This window comes from Camarhynchus parvulus, chromosome 1 (genome assembly GCF_901933205.1).
Source record: "Camarhynchus parvulus chromosome 1, STF_HiC, whole genome shotgun sequence".
Lineage (NCBI taxonomy): Eukaryota > Metazoa > Chordata > Aves > Passeriformes > Thraupidae > Camarhynchus > Camarhynchus parvulus.
Window position 1 is genome coordinate 241,210 of NC_044571.1, and position 15,895 is coordinate 257,104.

The 15,895-nt window shown below is 57.6% G+C and overlaps 3 protein-coding genes across 3 annotated transcripts; all 3 read left to right on the plus strand.

The window, feature by feature from the left end:
* Nucleotides 1–258: 258 nt before the first annotated feature.
* Nucleotides 259–1,904, plus strand: LOC115902310 (hemoglobin subunit beta-like). Its single transcript, XM_030945738.1, has 3 exons — nt 259–425; nt 612–834; nt 1,678–1,904. Exons 1-3 carry the CDS (start codon nt 334–336, stop codon nt 1,804–1,806), a joined length of 444 nt encoding a protein of 147 aa, XP_030801598.1. The 5' UTR covers nt 259–333; the 3' UTR covers nt 1,807–1,904.
* A 1,702-nt stretch (nt 1,905–3,606) lies between these two features.
* Nucleotides 3,607–5,113, plus strand: LOC115902317 (hemoglobin subunit beta). The gene is made up of 3 exons (XM_030945752.1): nt 3,607–3,778; nt 3,876–4,098; nt 4,909–5,113. The coding sequence occupies exons 1-3, from the start codon at nt 3,687–3,689 to the stop codon at nt 5,035–5,037; spliced, it is 444 nt and encodes a 147-aa protein (XP_030801612.1). The 5' UTR covers nt 3,607–3,686; the 3' UTR covers nt 5,038–5,113.
* A 3,260-nt stretch (nt 5,114–8,373) lies between these two features.
* LOC115902334 (hemoglobin subunit epsilon-like) lies at nt 8,374–10,122 on the plus strand. Its single transcript, XM_030945777.1, has 3 exons — nt 8,374–8,530; nt 8,611–8,833; nt 9,885–10,122. The coding sequence occupies exons 1-3, from the start codon at nt 8,439–8,441 to the stop codon at nt 10,011–10,013; spliced, it is 444 nt and encodes a 147-aa protein (XP_030801637.1). The 5' UTR covers nt 8,374–8,438; the 3' UTR covers nt 10,014–10,122.
* Nucleotides 10,123–15,895: the final 5,773 nt, after the last annotated feature.

A 15,895-nucleotide genomic window follows, 5' to 3' on the forward strand; every position in this document is an offset into this window, starting at 1 on the left:
AGCACCGTGAAGGATCACTTGGCAGGAGGGGATGATGTTCCCCAGCAGGAACACAGCCCGGAGCCCCCAGCGGGCCGGCAGCTCCCCCTGTGCTCGGGGCTGAGGTGATGCTTGTCCCCACACAGACAGAGGGGGGACAGGGCCTCTGTCCCCCTTGGACAGCTGCCAAGGCCACTATCTCCCCTCGTGCAGCCCCGCTCCCTCCCCAGCCCCAAGCAGTGCCTCCGGGGACTGAGATTAGGCTGAGCCGTGTATAAAAATCCCCGGGGCAGCCTCGGCAGCCACATCCTCGGCATTGTTCAGGGAAGCTCGGGCAACCCCTCTGCCAACACCATGGTGAACTGGACAGCTGAGGAGAAGCAGCTCATCACCGGCCTCTGGGGCAAGGTCAACGTCGCCGAGTGCGGCGCTGAGGCCCTGGCCAGGTAGGTGCAGCTCCAGACCTGCCCCTGCCCTGCAGGGAATCACTCCTGGAGTCACTCCTGCCCCTGCCCTGCAGGGAATCACTCCTGGAGTCACTCCTGCCCCTGCCCCTGCCCTGCAGGGAATCACTCCCATCACTGGAACATCAACGTCTCTGTGTCTGTCTGTGTCTCTCCACCTCTCCCCAGGCTGCTGATCGTCTACCCCTGGACCCAGAGGTTCTTTGCCTCCTTTGGGAACCTGTCCAGCTCCACTGCTGTCACTGGCAACCCCATGGTCCGTGCCCATGGCAAGAAGGTGCTGACCTCCTTCGGGGACGCCATCAAGAGCCTGGACAGCATCAAGAAATGCTTTGCTCCACTGAGCAAACTGCACTGTGACAAGCTGCACGTGGACCCCGAGAACTTCAGGGTGAGCCACGCTCAGCTCCAGCCTCGCCTGGGCAGAGGGGCTGGGCTCAGGAGGGGCTTCAGGGGTCTCAGAGGGGTCTGACAGTCACTGAGACCTCGAGAGAAACCCTGGGGCTGCCCGGGAGCCTGTGGAGGGCAGGGGCAGTGGAGGGAAAAGGAGAGTCATATCTGGGGGGAGCAGAGAGGAGCCCTGTGGCTGGGATCTGTGAGGGGAGGCAGCCAGGCAGGCGAGCTGAACGGGCAGAAATGCACAGACTAATGTGTCCTGGTCAGAAGAAACATCCTGCAGCAGCCAGAGGGGAGGGAGCTGAGACGGGGTTTAGAGGGAAGAGCTGGGCTTGGCTGTGAGGGAGTGGTTAAACCAGACGGGAAAAAAGCACAAACGCTCTGGCAGGAGGGTTCTGAGCCCAGGGACAGCCAGGCTGGGAGGGATGGCAAAGGAAGGGTGAAGCCAGGGAGGGAGGACACTGCAGAAGCGGCACAGGAAGGTGCTGGGGAGGCTCCAGCACACCCAGGGGTCCCTCTTGGCCAGACCCCGAGCTGTGCCAAGAGCCCAGCGCATGGATGGGGCCAGGACAAATCTGCTCCTTGCTGTGCTGTGAGCTGCCCAGAGAGCAGGGGGCACGCTGGGGAGGGCTCTGGGGACAGCACCACTGACAGCTTCTGCTCCAGCACCACTGACAGCTTCTGCTCCAGCACCACTGACAGCTTCTGCTCCTGCTGGGGAAGGGTCTGGGGGCAGCACCACTGACAGCTTCTGCTCCAGCACCACTGACAGCTTCTGCTCCTGCTGGGGAAGGGTCTGGGGGCAGCACCACTGACAGCTTCTGCTCCCTCCCCACAGCTCCTGGGTGACACCCTCATCGTGGTGCTGGCCTCCCACTTCGGCAAGGACTTCACCCCCGAGTGCCAGGCTGCCTGGCAGAAGCTGGTCCGTGTGGTGGCCCATGCCCTGGCCCACGAGTACCACTGAGCCTCCTGGGAGCCCTCCTGCCTGGAGACACTCCTGGGGAATCTCCTCGGGTTCTGCTGGGCTCTAACCACCCAATAAACACCAGCTGCTCCAGCCAACAGGAGATGTCTGGTTCTTTGTGGGAACGGGGAGGGAGGGACAGGGGCTGGGGAGCCAGTGCTCACAAACAGGGGATAACTGAGCCATGGTCTCCTTCAGGCAAGTGAAACTTGTCTCAGATGGAGATCCCAGGGGGGTGTTCAGGACAAAACCCAGAAAACCAACAGAAATACAAACAGGAACACTGGCACTTTTTGGACACATCCGGTGACATTGCTCGGTTTAATGTTTGAAAACTTTCACAGAGTGAGTGGAGTAGAACTGTACAACGATGTGCAGTGGGAGAAGTGTCAGGGAGATTGAGGCCATGGCTTGTGACTTCCTGCATGTGGGGTTTTGTTGGCTTGGAGTTCTTTAAAAGCCCAAGATTCTTAGGTTCACAAAGGCAGAAGGTAACAGACACAACCCTCAACGTTTGGTTGGATGGGACTTGGAAAAAGCCTGGGACAGTGGAAGGTGTCCCTGCTGTGGCAGGGGATGGGACTGGATGAGATTTTGGGTCCCTTCCAGCCCAGCCCAGTCTGGGTTCTGTGATTCCATGAAACACCAGCGCTGCCTGCAGAGGGAACAGTGTCACCTCCAGCCTGGCCAGGGTGCTTTGGCCCAGCCCCTCCTGCCTGCAGTGAGCAGGAACAAACACAAACGCTCTGCTCCAAGGTCATCCAGACCCCAGCAGGGCATTCCTGTGCCCCATGAGCTCCATGCCTGCCCCCTGCACCCTGTCCCACCTTCAGGAGCAGAGAGCCAGCTGCCTCTCCCAGCTCTCAGGACTCCACTGATCCTCCGGCTGCTGAGCCCCTGGGCCAGGCACTGCCAGCTCACATCTGTGCACATGCTTTTTCTTCCTGGAAAGGAAGATGTTTATCTGTGCAGATGTTTTTTCTTCCTGGAAAGGGAGCTCAGGCCTTGGCAGGGGCTGCCCAGGGAGCTTTGCAGTGCCCATCCCTGCAGGTGTCCCCTGGAGGTGGCACTGAGTGCTCTGGGCTGGGGACAAGGTGCCCATGGGGCACAGCTGGCACTGCATGGGCAGGCAGGGCTGTGCCAGCCCCAGGATTTGGGGATTCTGAGGGACCCCAGTAATCCCAGTGTTCCCACCTCTCCTTGTGCCCTGTGAGCCAACAGGGAGCTGGTTTGCCCTGGGTTATGACATCTCCTTTCCAGCCCTGCCTGACCCTTGCCAGGAGGTTCTTGGAGGCAGGAGCTCCCTCTTGGCTGCCAGGCCATGCTGTGGTTTTAGCAGTGTCATCCTGAAGTTAATCAAACTCCTAAAGAGCTGAAGGGAAAGCAAAGGGAGAGCCCAGAGGCTGACAGGTCCTGCAGGAAGAGGAGAAGGAGAATCTGGTGCGTTCAGAGGGAGAACCCAGGAGCCCCAGGTGCACATCTCCTGCCCCAGGGGCTGGCACACCCAAGGGGCACCAGGGCTGGCACCTTCCCCGGAGGGGAGCTGCAGCAGAACGTGCCCGGGGCCGTGCTGGGGCTCTGTGGGGAGATAATGGCCCCTCGAGCAGGGCTGGAAATCAGGGACGGCGAGGGCGGCGGGCCAGGCAGGCCGGGGCTGGTCTGGGCACCTTGCCCTGGGCCCCACCCTGTGCCGGGCGATGCTGGGCCCCCTCCCCGTGCCAGGGCCCCCCCGGGCGCAGCCAATGACGGGGTGCAGGGGGCAGAGGAGGGGCCCCGTGCAGGGATAAAAGCGGCGCCGGGCAGTGGCTCCGCAGCGTGCGGTCCTCCGGGAGCCAGAGCCAGAGTTCCTCCGTGCGACACGCAGCCCTCCTGCCGACACCATGGTGCAGTGGACAGCTGAGGAGAAGCAGCTCATCACCGGCCTCTGGGGCAAGGTCAACGTCGCCGAGTGCGGTGGCGAGGCCCTGGCCAGGTAGGTGCAGCTCCAGACCTGCCCCTGCCCCTGCAGAGGGAAACTCCAGCCGCGGGAGCGCTGATGTGACTCTGTCTGTCTGTCTGTGTCTCCCCAGGCTGCTGATCGTCTACCCCTGGACCCAGAGGTTCTTTGCCTCCTTCGGGAACCTGTCCGGTGCCACCGCCATCGTCGGCAACCCCAAGGTGCAGGCCCATGGCAAGAAGGTGCTGACCTCCTTTGGGGAGGCCGTCAAGAACCTGGATGGCATCAAGAACACCTTCTCCGCGCTGTCCGAGCTGCACTGCGACAAGCTGCACGTGGACCCCGAGAACTTCAGGGTGAGTGCTGCCCTGACTGCCCTCCCCAGAGCAGGGTGTGCCCAGAGCCTGATCCCCCCCGGGAGAGGGGTTTGCCCAGGCAGGGCAGAGCGGGAGGAAGAGGGGCTGGGGCTGGCATGGCGGTGAGGTGCAGAGGGACAGGGAGGGAAGGAACACAGTGCAGCCCAGGGGGACGCACCGCACGGGCTCAGAGGCGACAGGGGCAGGGGGCAGGGGAGGGGAGGACGTGGTGCCAGTGAGGGAATGCAGGGGAGAACAAAGTGAGAGCAGCTGTTGAGCAGGAAGAGGTTTGAGCCAAAGGGGAAGAGAAGGAGCAGGAGCAAAGTTTGGCACAGAGGGGAACAGAGAGATGAGTGAGGAGCAGGAGATGGCAGCTGGACGCCAGAAGTCAAAGAGGATCTACAGAGAGAAAACTTTGGCTGGGAGTGTCTCAGTGGGGAATTAACCCCACCATTTGTCCCTGGGCTGGGGCTGGGGCTGGCAGAAATGCCCCTGTGTCAGCGTGAGCTCCTTGTTCATGCTCTGTGGCGCCAAGCACCATCTCCTGATGCACTGGGAGCTCGGCTGGGTCTTCTGCTTGAGAGAAACTCCAAAACAAAGCCAGAAGGGACAAAGAAAAATTTACTCCAAAATACTCTGGAGAATTTTTGGCTACGGTAGCAGAATTTAGAGCAAGAGCAGAAACCAGGTTTAAGGTGCATGTTAGAAAGGACTAACTGGGGGAGGTTTCTAAGGCTGCAGATTTCCCTGGGTGCAGTGTGAGTGCTTGTGTGGGGCTCGGCTAAGCTGAGGCTGCTCTCGTCCCCACAGCTCCTGGGTGACATCCTGGTCGTCGTCCTGGCCGCCCACTTCGGCAAGGACTTCACTCCCGAGTGCCAGGCTGCCTGGCAGAAGCTGGTGCGTGTGGTTGCCCACGCCCTGGCCCGCAAGTACCACTGAGGAGCCGCGGCAGCGCGGCAGCGCCCGCTGCCCACCCGCTTCTAACAGCCAAATAAAGCTCATCCTGTGAACTCTGCCTGCTCCGTGTGTCCCTCAGGGCAGCCAGGGCTTGGGGGCACGGCTGGCTGCGCAGAAAATACCCCTGCCTTCATTCTGGGTGGGTCTGGTGGTTGCTGTGGGATTGGCCTCTGGAAATTGTGCTTGCAGGATGTGGGGTTGGTAGAGTCCTGCCACCCCCGGGGTCACACCAAGGGCTTTGCATGGAGAACTGCTCAGAATTTTACTGTAAAACCTGCATGTCTCTCCTAGACCAGGGAAATGGAGAGGATTCATGTTTTTCAGGGGGCAAGATAAACAAATGGAAGACTTTAATCTAGCCTGGCTCATCCCTGGCATAAAACCTACCCAAAATCAGCTGAGTCACACAGGCCCAGCAGCCAGCTGGGTGGGGGCAGGTTTTAGATAAACATTTTGCTATCAAGGCCTGAGCAGACTTTGTTTATTCACATCCCTCCCACCCTGCGCCGCCCACTCTGCAATTGGGGGGGCCCCATTCTGCCAAGAGCAGGGACTTAATTTCCTGGATGGGAGTTTTGGGTGGGTTTGGGTGTCTGCAGAGCAGGGCTCTTTGGGTAAGGTTTGTTCTTGGCATGGGAAGCACATCTGAACAGAGCATGACAAGGCAAAAGTGATGCTTGGCTGAAAGGATGTGCCACTTCTAAGGGGAAATATTGGGCAAAGCTACTCAAACCAGGGTTTCTGGCAGCCAGGTTGCACTGTACTCTCTCTCTGCCTCACCCACATCTCTGGGCACTCACTCTCTGCCCCTGACCCACAGGAAGGTGTTAGAAGACCCCGTGACCCATAAACGCCCTTTCTCAGTCACGACACCCAAAGAAAGAGGCATTTTGTTCCTGCTGGCAAGGTACACACTGAGAGGGAGAGAAGATGATTCACAGCAAGTTCCAAAGGGATTTTTTTTCCTGCAGGGAGACTGGGCAGGCACAGAGTCACCAAACCCCAAAATATTTCATGACTGTTCATAGGCTTCATGACAGATATGAGTGGTTTCCCATGAAGGTGACCGTTCATGGGCTTCAGGCAGAAAGGAGGGAGCTGTGTGGATGAGCAGGTCTCCTCCTGCCAGCAGCGTGTCTGGGGGTGGGAAGGACAACAGAGCTGCAGAGGGACTGGGGACAAGGCCTGCAGGGACAGCACCCAGGGAATGGCTGCCAGTGCCAGAGGGCAGGGCTGGATGGGATCTTGGCAATGAGGAATTGTTCCCTGGCAGGGTGGGCAGGCCCTGGCACAGGGTGCCCAGAGCAGCTGGGGCTGCCCCTGGATCCCTGGCAGTGCCCAAGGCCAGGCTGGGCACTGGGGACAGTGGGAGGGGTCCCTGCCATGGCAGGGGTGGCACTGGGTGGGCTGTGAGTCCCTCCATCCCAACCCATTCTATCATTCCGTGCTCCCACAGCCCGAGCAGACCCCCAAGGCTCTGGCATTCCCTGAGACACAGCAGGATGGGAGCAGCCCTCAGTGCTGCTGCCTTGTGGCCTCACTCCCACCTCCATGCCAGCCTGCTCTGAATGCCCCCAGCACACAAATCCTGTGGGGTGCCCGCTCCCCATGCTGCTTTTCCTGCTCCCATTCCATGGTGTCAGAGCATCCCTGTGGGTGCCAGCACCCCTTGGGCGGTGCCCAGTGCAGCACTGGCAGCACCCAGGTCCTGCAGGGGCTGATAAAGGGCTGCAGGAGGGTGGGCAGCCCTGGCAGCCTTTTCCCTGCCCATCCCCTCTTCCTGCCCATGCCAGGCTGAGCTCGGCTTCATTTGCCATCATGGTCCAGCCCCCAGCTGTGGGGACTGGATTTTCTGGTGAAAAGGCAAATGTAAGCAAATCTAATGAGGATTATTCATTCCTATTCCACTAAAAAAAGAGTCTACAACTAGTGGGGGGGAAAGATATTGTCAGGCTGGAGACCTCCCTTGCTATTTGCTTTCTTCTAATTACTTTTCCTGCCATATTTTCTGTGCAAAAGACACTGAGCAGGAGATGGTCCCTGGAGGAAGTGCTGATGTGTGAGAGGAGCTTGGTCAGCCCTGCAGATCTGCTGCAGCCTGGTCATGCCCTCACCCATCATCTCCAGCCTGCAGGACCCAGCAGCTCTTCCTCAGCCCAGCCAAACCCTCTGGGAAACAACAGGAAAACAGTGCACTGACCCTGGCACCTTGGCATCAAACCCTGGGCTGATTTCAGCAAGACTGGTGTTTCCTGGGGCTTTGTGCAGAAAACAAAAGAGGAAATCTCCCTGGGGCACTGCTCCTGGTGAGGGAGCTGCCCCACTGCAGTTCCAGGGTGTGCCAGGGGAATCCAAACCTCTCCCCCAGGAGAGCCTGGCCTGGCTGAACATCCAGGGGCATGGGGAACTGGGCAGGTTCAGAAGGGGTTCCCCCATCACCTGGGCATCCCTGAGCTGAGCCTGTGCAGGTTTTAGAGCCCACAGCAGAACCTGCAGCAGCAAACCCCGTGTTCCAAGGCTGTTTCAGTGCTCCTCAGGGATGTGGCTGAAGGCAGGAATGGGTGATGCTGCTTGGTCCCTGCTGCAGGCTCGTCCTGTCACAGCTGAGGGGACAACGTCTGGGTGGGCCTCAGGCAGCCTGGGTGAGCTTCATGGTCCTTCCAGCCAAACCATTCTGACACTCTGTCTTAGAATATCTCCAATTGGAAAGAACCTACCATGATCATTGAAATCCAGCTCAGAATTTGGACTCCAAAGTCCAACTATAATTCCTCTTGCTCCAAAAGGCACAAATAAATCAAAGAGGTCAAGTTCTGTTACAGGAGCAGGATACTGGGGTTAATGCAGATTTGGCAGCAGAGCCTCAGCATCCTCTGAGCAGCTCCAGCAGAGCTCCTGGTGGTGCAAGGACAGCCGAGCCCTTGGGCAGGGCAGGACCTGCAGGGTTGGCTGGTGGCAAACCCCTCTGCGTGGCTCTGCATTTGGAGCATCCAGCACCTCACTGACGCCAGGCAGAGCCCAGTGCGCAGAGGGCTGGGGCACGAGCTCACAGGAGCCGTGCTGAGCCCCTGCCCACGGCCAGCGGGGATGGAGCGCTGCTGGGGCTCCGGCAGCCCTGCTCTGCACGGCCGCGCTGCAAGGGGAAGGAGCTGCCCCACACAGGGACGGGATAGAGCTGCACGGGGGATAGAGCTCCGCAGCTCAGGGTAACCAGAGGCCCCTTCTCGGGTGCCCCACCCTGGCCAGCCCGTCCTGCCCCCGGCGGGACCCCGGCCGTGGCAGCCAATGGCCCCGCTGCAGGGGCCGGCCAGGGGCTGGCCCAGGCCATAAAACCCGGGCCAGGCTCGGGGCTCAGCTCAGCTCAGCGTGCTCCTGCAGCCACCATGGTGCACTGGTCAGCCGAGGAGAAGCAGCTCATCACCAGCGTGTGGGCCAAGGTCAGCGTGGAGGAATGCGGCGCCGAGGCCCTGGCCAGGTGGGTGCAGCTCCACGGGGACCCTGCGCTGCAGGGAAGCCCTGAGGCAGGCGGCTTCACCTGCCCGTGTCTCTCCCCAGGCTGCTGATCGTCTACCCCTGGACCCAGAGGTTCTTCTCTGACTTCGGGAACCTGTCCAGCCCCACGGCCATCATCGGCAACCCCAAGGTGCGTGCCCATGGCAAGAAGGTGCTGACCTCCTTCGGGGAGGCCATCAAGAACCTGGACAACCTCAAGGGCACCTACTCCAAGCTGTCTGAGCTGCACTGCGACAAGCTGCACGTGGACCCCGAGAACTTCAGGGTGAGCTGTGCTTGCAGTCCCAGCCAGGCCTGGCTGCTGCTCTGTCCAGGGACATTCCTGGGGCTGCTGGGCAACAATCCCCATGTAGCACCCAGGAGAGGTGATGGTTTGTACAAGGGTCTTTGCAATGGTGTCTGTGACTTTCTCCCTCAAAAGTCCATCTTTAGTGGCAGCACAGCACAAGGGAGGGGCAGGTATGGAGAGAACACCTGGAGGAGCCTGGTGTTACCTGCAGGAGTAACCTGGAGGTAACTGGTTACCTGGAGGAGATCTGGCTGGGGAACAGCCCCAGGGGAAGGTGCAGGATAACCTGGCTCAGAGCAGAGGGAAGCTCAGCAGAGCATTTCAGGAAATCCCAGCTCCCACAGCAAGACAGGCAGAACCAAGGAGCAGGGTCCTGCCTTGCCCAGGGGCATGGCACACTCCCTCCTCCCCCTCCAACACTTTTCATTTAAAAAGGATCATTCTCTGCATTTATGTCTAAAGACAAAAAGAAAAAGTGTTTTTCAGGGTGGGTCTCAAGCCAAACCCAAATGCTTTAGCATTCCAAAAATGGGGAACTTGTTCGAGGTTCTTTCTTTCTGGTTTTGTTTTATTTTCAAGAATGAAACAAATACTGTTTTCCCAAAACCCAGAGCTGTCTGTGGAAGGACTGAGGACTCTGCTGTGGCAGGGAGCAGGGAGTGAGCCATGCCCCTAAGCAGAGCTGAGGAGGAGGAGGGTGCAGGGTGTGGGAGCCCTTCAGGAGGCCCATTCTGCCTCAGGGAGAAGTCAGGGGAGGAAACCTGTGGGCTGCAGGAGGGGTCTGGGGGAGACAGGGACTGCGGAGGGGGAAAATCGGCACAGAAACACCAGGGAGACACAAAGGAGAAGCTGCTGGTGCTGAGAGGGTTCCAGTGCCAGCAGAGCCTTGGTGACAGCGGGTCTGGCAGGTCAGCCCCAGCCGGGACAGCCCGAGCTGCTGGCTCTGCTCGGGGGCTGGGGCTGAGCAGGGCCTGGGGCTGAGCAGCAGCTCCCAGCAGCACTGACCCACCTGTTCGTCTCTCCTCAGCTCCTTGGGGACATCCTGGTCATCGTCCTGGCGTCCCACTTGGGCAGGGATTTCACCCCTGTGTGCCAGGGTGCCTGGCAGAAGCTCGTGGGTGTGGTGGCCCATGCTCTGGCCCACAAGTACCACTGACCACCCTGGGGCCAGCCCCAGCCCCACGAGGAGCCCCTGACCCCAATGAACCCTCCAATGAACCCTCTGATGAACCCTCCAAGAAACCCTTCAATAAACCTGTCCATCAGCTCCTGTGCAGTGTCCGTGTGTCCATGCTGGGCAGGGAGGGGCTGGGCTGGCCTGGGACTGCAGGGCCACCCACCAGTGACCCCCAGGCTGGGGGCTGGGGCAGCCCAGGGTTCCCCAGCTCTGCAGGGCTCACAAGATGCTGCAGAGGGACTGGGGACAAGGCCTGCAGGGACAGCACCCAGGGAATGGCTGCCAGTGCCAGAGGGCAGGGCTGGATGGGATCTTGGCAATGAGGAATTGTTCCCTGGCAGGGTGGGCAGGGGCTGGGATGGAATTCCATCCCTGGATCCCTGGCAGTGCCCAAGGCCAGGCTGGACACTGGGGACAGTGGGAGGTGTCCCTGCCATGGCAGGGGTGGCACTGGGTGGGATTTGAGGTCCCTCCCAACCCAAACCAGTCTGGGATTTTCATGGTGGGCTCCAGGAGGAGAGGTGCCATCTCCCACAACTGAGATTTCTGTAATTTAACACTTTCCCAATGCCTTTTCCTCCCCATTTTGCCACAGAGCAATCCTCCTCTCCTGAGTTCTGCTCAGTCAGTGCTCTCTGCGTTGTTGTGGACGTTCCCTTCCTTTCTGTCCCAGGCAGCAGCACGTGCAGCTCATTCATCAGTTTTGTGATGCTGTGGGAGCACAATCCATCATCCTGCTGGGCTGAACTTCCCACCATTCCTGAGCTGCATTCAGAGGGACTCAGGAGTTTTCCACCTTTTCTAAATCAGACCTGAACCAAATCTGTGCTGACTGCAACTCCCAGCATCTTTCAGAGAATTTTTATTCAAAGGTTAGTCAGGGGCAGGTGAACCAGGGGACTATCAGATGTAATTATTTTTATCTTGGCCTTATCCCCACACTTATCAAAATTGCTGGAGCAGAAAAGTCCCCAGCCCACTCCTTAGCAGAAGCCAGAAATGCTCTTCAGGCAGCTCTGTGCTGCCCCTGCCGGGGTTATTTTCATGTATTTACAGGCAGGATTTTACACCTCTCAGGGGAATTCTGTCAGGAGTGGCAGCTCAGGAGCATTTCAGGAGCCCAGGATTGGACTGCAATCCCAACCCCAGCTGCCCTGGGCTGTGTGTGCTGTGTTTGACACTGCTGCAGGGAGGGGAACTGCCACTGGACTGCTCTGATGTTTAAAGGATGCTCCATGGCTTTTGGGAGGTAAATAAAGATGTTGTTTTCTCCAGGAACTGAGTGGAAATTCCCGACTTGCCCAAAGAATCTCTGCTCCTGCAGGGCCTGTTTCAGCTTTTGATGCTGTGTCATGCCTCAGGGATATTTGGACAGAAACTCTCTTTGCCTGTGGCACAAAGGGATCCTTGCAGCTTTCCTAGGACGCTCTCACTGCACCTGGCCAAAGCAGCAGGTGAGGCTGCAGGGAGGGCATCCCAACCTTTTCCCCCTCACTGCCACTCTCTGGTGTCATGGCAACTGCAGCAGAGCTGCAAACCCCTCAGAAATAGCATGAGGATGTGAAAACATTTTTGATCCCTTGGTGACTTTGGAGGAAGGAAGGTTGGAAGCCCCAGAGGGACTTGTCAGAGCTGATCTGCCTCATTGTTCCACCCCCATGCCTCCTCCCCGCTCTGTCAGTGCCCTTCCAGCCCAAATTCTCTGCGGCAGAGACCCACACACGTGCAGGGATCGCATTTCTGAGCTGCTGCTGGGTTTCTCTCTCCTGCCCCTGAGTCTCACCTGACTGGGGGTGAATGCAGGATCTCACTGCCTGCACACTGACCCCAGAGACCAGACCCTCCTGCTCTTTGTTTGCAGTGTTTTTATGGCATCTCCCTCTCATGCCTCAGGTTTGGCTTTTATATTTTCACATTCTGCGCTGCTTTAGTGTGTGGGTCTGGGCTTCACATTATGGGAGGCTGAGCTCTGTGCACAGAGCAGGGAGACAAAACAATTCCTGCTCCAGCTGGGCACCAAGGACAAATGATCCAAATCTCAGCCCAGGAGCACAAACACCGTGGGCTGCAGAGAGAAAAACAAGCAGGGTGGGACTGCCTGGGCTAAAGCTGGAATGGGACAATGAACTGCAAGGTGCAAATGGAGCAGAACTGATCCCAGGGACAGACCCCGTGCCCGGCCGTGCATTTTGGGGCCATTTTGGTTCATCTTGGGTGCAGCCCTGGCTGGGCTCTGGTGCTGCCCAAGGTGCATCCATGGAGGAGATGCTTTGAATAAATCCCTGCTTTGTTCTGTAGCTCCATCTAGTCTCTGTTCTACATCACCTGCACCTCTCTTTGCCCAGGTCAGCTGAGGGCTGCTGTGCAGACAGGGCACCCCTCTCCCCCCTCAGGCCTCCCCCAGCCCTCTCTGCACAAAGTTCTGCCATGGAAAGCCTGACTCTTGTCAAGCCCTTGTCCAAGCCTGACTCTTGCCAAGCACGTGGAGAAGGGAGCGTGAGGCTTTTGCAGTGACCCCAATCCCAGAGCCACTGAGGCTCGAAAAGCCCCCCAGGCTCACGGAGCCCCAGCTGTGGCAGTTGTGGCTGGAGATGGTGCCTGTGAAAAATGCGTATTTATGATTGGCTTTTGCAAATATTAAAATGAATATTATATGTGTTATGTTAGAGAGTTATGCTGTGTTAATTAAGTAGTGCGTTAAATATAGTTTTAGGTTATATGAAAATGTTAAAGTAGAAACTCTGCTATGTAAGATACTTTTTTTAAAGAAAGGACTCACAGTGAGACAGCAGCCACAGGACACCTGAATCTTTCAGAGAAAGAGAATTCATTGCTCCATTATCAGAAGAAATGAACTTCTTCCTGCCTCACTCAGCCCTGAGACGCCGTCAGGATTCAGAGGCAGAAGCTGGCACTGCCCAGACAGAATCCTGTGTTTGAATGGAATTTATGCATCATGGATGAGCTGTGTGAATATGCAACAGGTTGTTGTTTTTAAGGGTTAATCCTCTGTTAACGTGGGGCCTTTTTCGGGCTTATTTTGCCCAGAAGAGGTACCCAGACTGTCTTTGTTTCTATTGTTTCATATTGTCTTAATCCAAATTGTCCAAATTATTATTACTTTAATTATATTGCTATTTCTATAACCATTTTGTTACCATTAAACTTTTAACATTTTAACAACAAGTGATTGGCGTTTTTCACAGTGCCCCAGCCCCTCTGGCCTCGCTGGCTCTGGCTGGGAGGGCTGGTGCTGCCCAGGGCCAGGAGCTGCCCAGCCCTGGGGGATCAGCACAGCAGCACCCGGGCTGGGGGCTCACTGTGCCTGGCACCCACTGTGGCACTGCCTGGCACTCACCGTGGCACTGCCTGGCACTCAGTGCTGGCACTGCCTGGCACTCAGTGTGGCACTGCCTGGCACTCAGTGTGGCACTGCCTGGCACTGCCTGGCACCCACTGTGGCACTGCCTGGCACTCACTGCTGGCACTGCGTGGCACCCAGTGCTGCTGTGACCCACGGGCACAGGGCAGGAGGGCTGAGGATACCCCGGGCTGAGGATACCCCTGGCTGGGCCTGGCTGGGCAGCAGTGCAGCTGGGCAGAGCCGTGGGTGGGCAGGATCCCTGCCCTGGGCACCCCGTGGGTGCAGGATGGGACCTGGCCCAGTTCTCACCCATTTTTACCCCAACTAGAGCAGGGGTGATGCACAGAATGAATAAATCATCTGCTTGTTTTGGGGGTGCTGCAGAGGATGAGGATGCCATGCTGCTCTGTTTGCACACTCAGATCCAGATCCTTAAATCTGTATGTTCGTGCTGAAGGCCATTAGAGCATGCTGGAAAGCTGTCTGCTAATTTACCTTATCAAGCTAATTACTGAGCTGCTGGAGTGAGGAGCGATGTCTGGAGCTTTGTCTGAGACGTGGGGCAGTTGAAAACGCACCAGTTCCATTTCTCGTGGCATGCTGAGGGGTTCAGCCCTCAACTAAACAATGCTGAGTTCCCTGTTTACACTGAGAGATTGAGTGTGACTTGAGTGTGAGGCCTCAGGAACAAAATGTGACCAATGGTTATCTGCTGCTGTGGAATGCAACAGGTGCATCTGGGATTGGTCTCATGTGGATGTTTGTAATTAATGGCCAATCACAGTCCAGCTGGCTCGGACAGAGAGCCAAGACACAAACCTTTGTTTTCATTCTTTCCTTTTCTATTCTTAGCCAGCCTTCTGATGAAATCCTTTCTTCTATTCTTTTAGTATAGTTTTAATGTATGATAAAATAATAAATCAGCCTTCTGAAACAGGGAGTCAGATCCTCGTCTCTCCCCTCATCCTGGGACCCCTGTGAACACGGTCACAGCCCCACGGTGCCAGGGGCTGCACAGACCCAAACAGGGACACAAGTGCAGCTCTCCCCCTTCCTTCCCCTGAAGGTGTGAGGGCAGACAGCAAAGGGGGCAGCTGGGGGACAGGAGGAGCAGTGAAACCAGGGAGTGGTTCAGGCTGGGAGGGACCTGAACGCTCCTCCTGCTCCCCCCAGCCACGGGCAGGGCCCTGTTCTGGACTCTGCCCGAGTGGCTCCGGCTGCAGGGGCCCCCACACCATGGATGCCCCAAATCCCACGGCCAGATGCTTCCAGTGAATCCCCTGTAGGGGGAATGGGGACACTGGGGTGCTGCAGGGCTCGGTTTGCTCTGTGCTGTCACAGGGAGTGCATGGAGGGCACTCCCAGAGCTTGCACAGGACACCAGGGCAGGCCCTGCGCTGGTCCCAGCTGCCCTCTGTGTTTAACAGGGGTGTTAAAGCCTCAGTTCCACCTGGAACATGTGCTCCTTCTGCTGCACCAAGCTCAGTGCAGCCCCAGCACCCCTTCTGCTGCTGTCTCTACTCTGAACCAATCCGGAAAGTGCCACCCTCACAGCAGAAGATGGAGGGCAAGAAGGAGAAGAAGGAGAAAGGCTGGACATGCCCAGATTCCTCCATCTTGCCTCCTGAACCCCCATTCTAAATCCCCAAAATTCTACTTTTTCACCCTGTGATAAATTCACTGTCATTCTACTCAAACCCTTATGGCTTGTAAACCTTCAGACAAAGTTGGTAATTGTTTCCATGGGTTAAAATCAAAGGCACAGGTGTTTGTGACTCCATGCCAAGGTCTCTGAGCCCCCTGGCAGGGGCTGGAGCCCTCCAGGGCAGCCAGAGGGATGTCCTGGGCTCTGACATGCTGGGAGCCCCCTGCTCCTTGCTCTGGCCTGCCAGGCCCAGAGGAGAACCCTGTGCACACACCAGGACCTGGCTCAGACATCACCTGGAGGTCTCCCTGCCCTGGAGACCTGGGAGTGGGGTCAGTGCTTCATGGAGGAGATTCCTGGATCCCTGCTGGGTGGGTGCTGTGAGCACATCTTCTCTGCGGGCAGGGAGCCTCAGCCTCACTTCACATCTATTTTTGTCACTATTATTATTATTATTATTATTATTGTTGTTGTTGTTGTTGTTGTTGTTATTAAATCATTTGCACCTCTATTTTTTCTCCTTTCTGTGGAAAAGCCCCATGATGATCTTTTCCTTCCCCAGAAACACCCTTGGCAGCGGAGGCTGGGGAAGTGCCTTTGTGCCAGGCAGTGTGTGCCTCCCAGAGCTGAGCGCAGCTGAGAGCCCAGGCAGGGCAGCCGGGCTTTGCCAAGCACCCAGCAGCCCGTGGGTGCCAAAAAGCAGCTCTGGGAACATCTGCCAGCCCAGGGATGGCAGGTTTGGGCTCAGCTGCACAAGCTGCAGCGCTGCTTTCCAGCAGGAATGAAGTCAGCGATAACCACACCACCCTCTCCTGGAGGGGAGAGCTCTGGCAGCTGCCTGTGCTCAGGGAG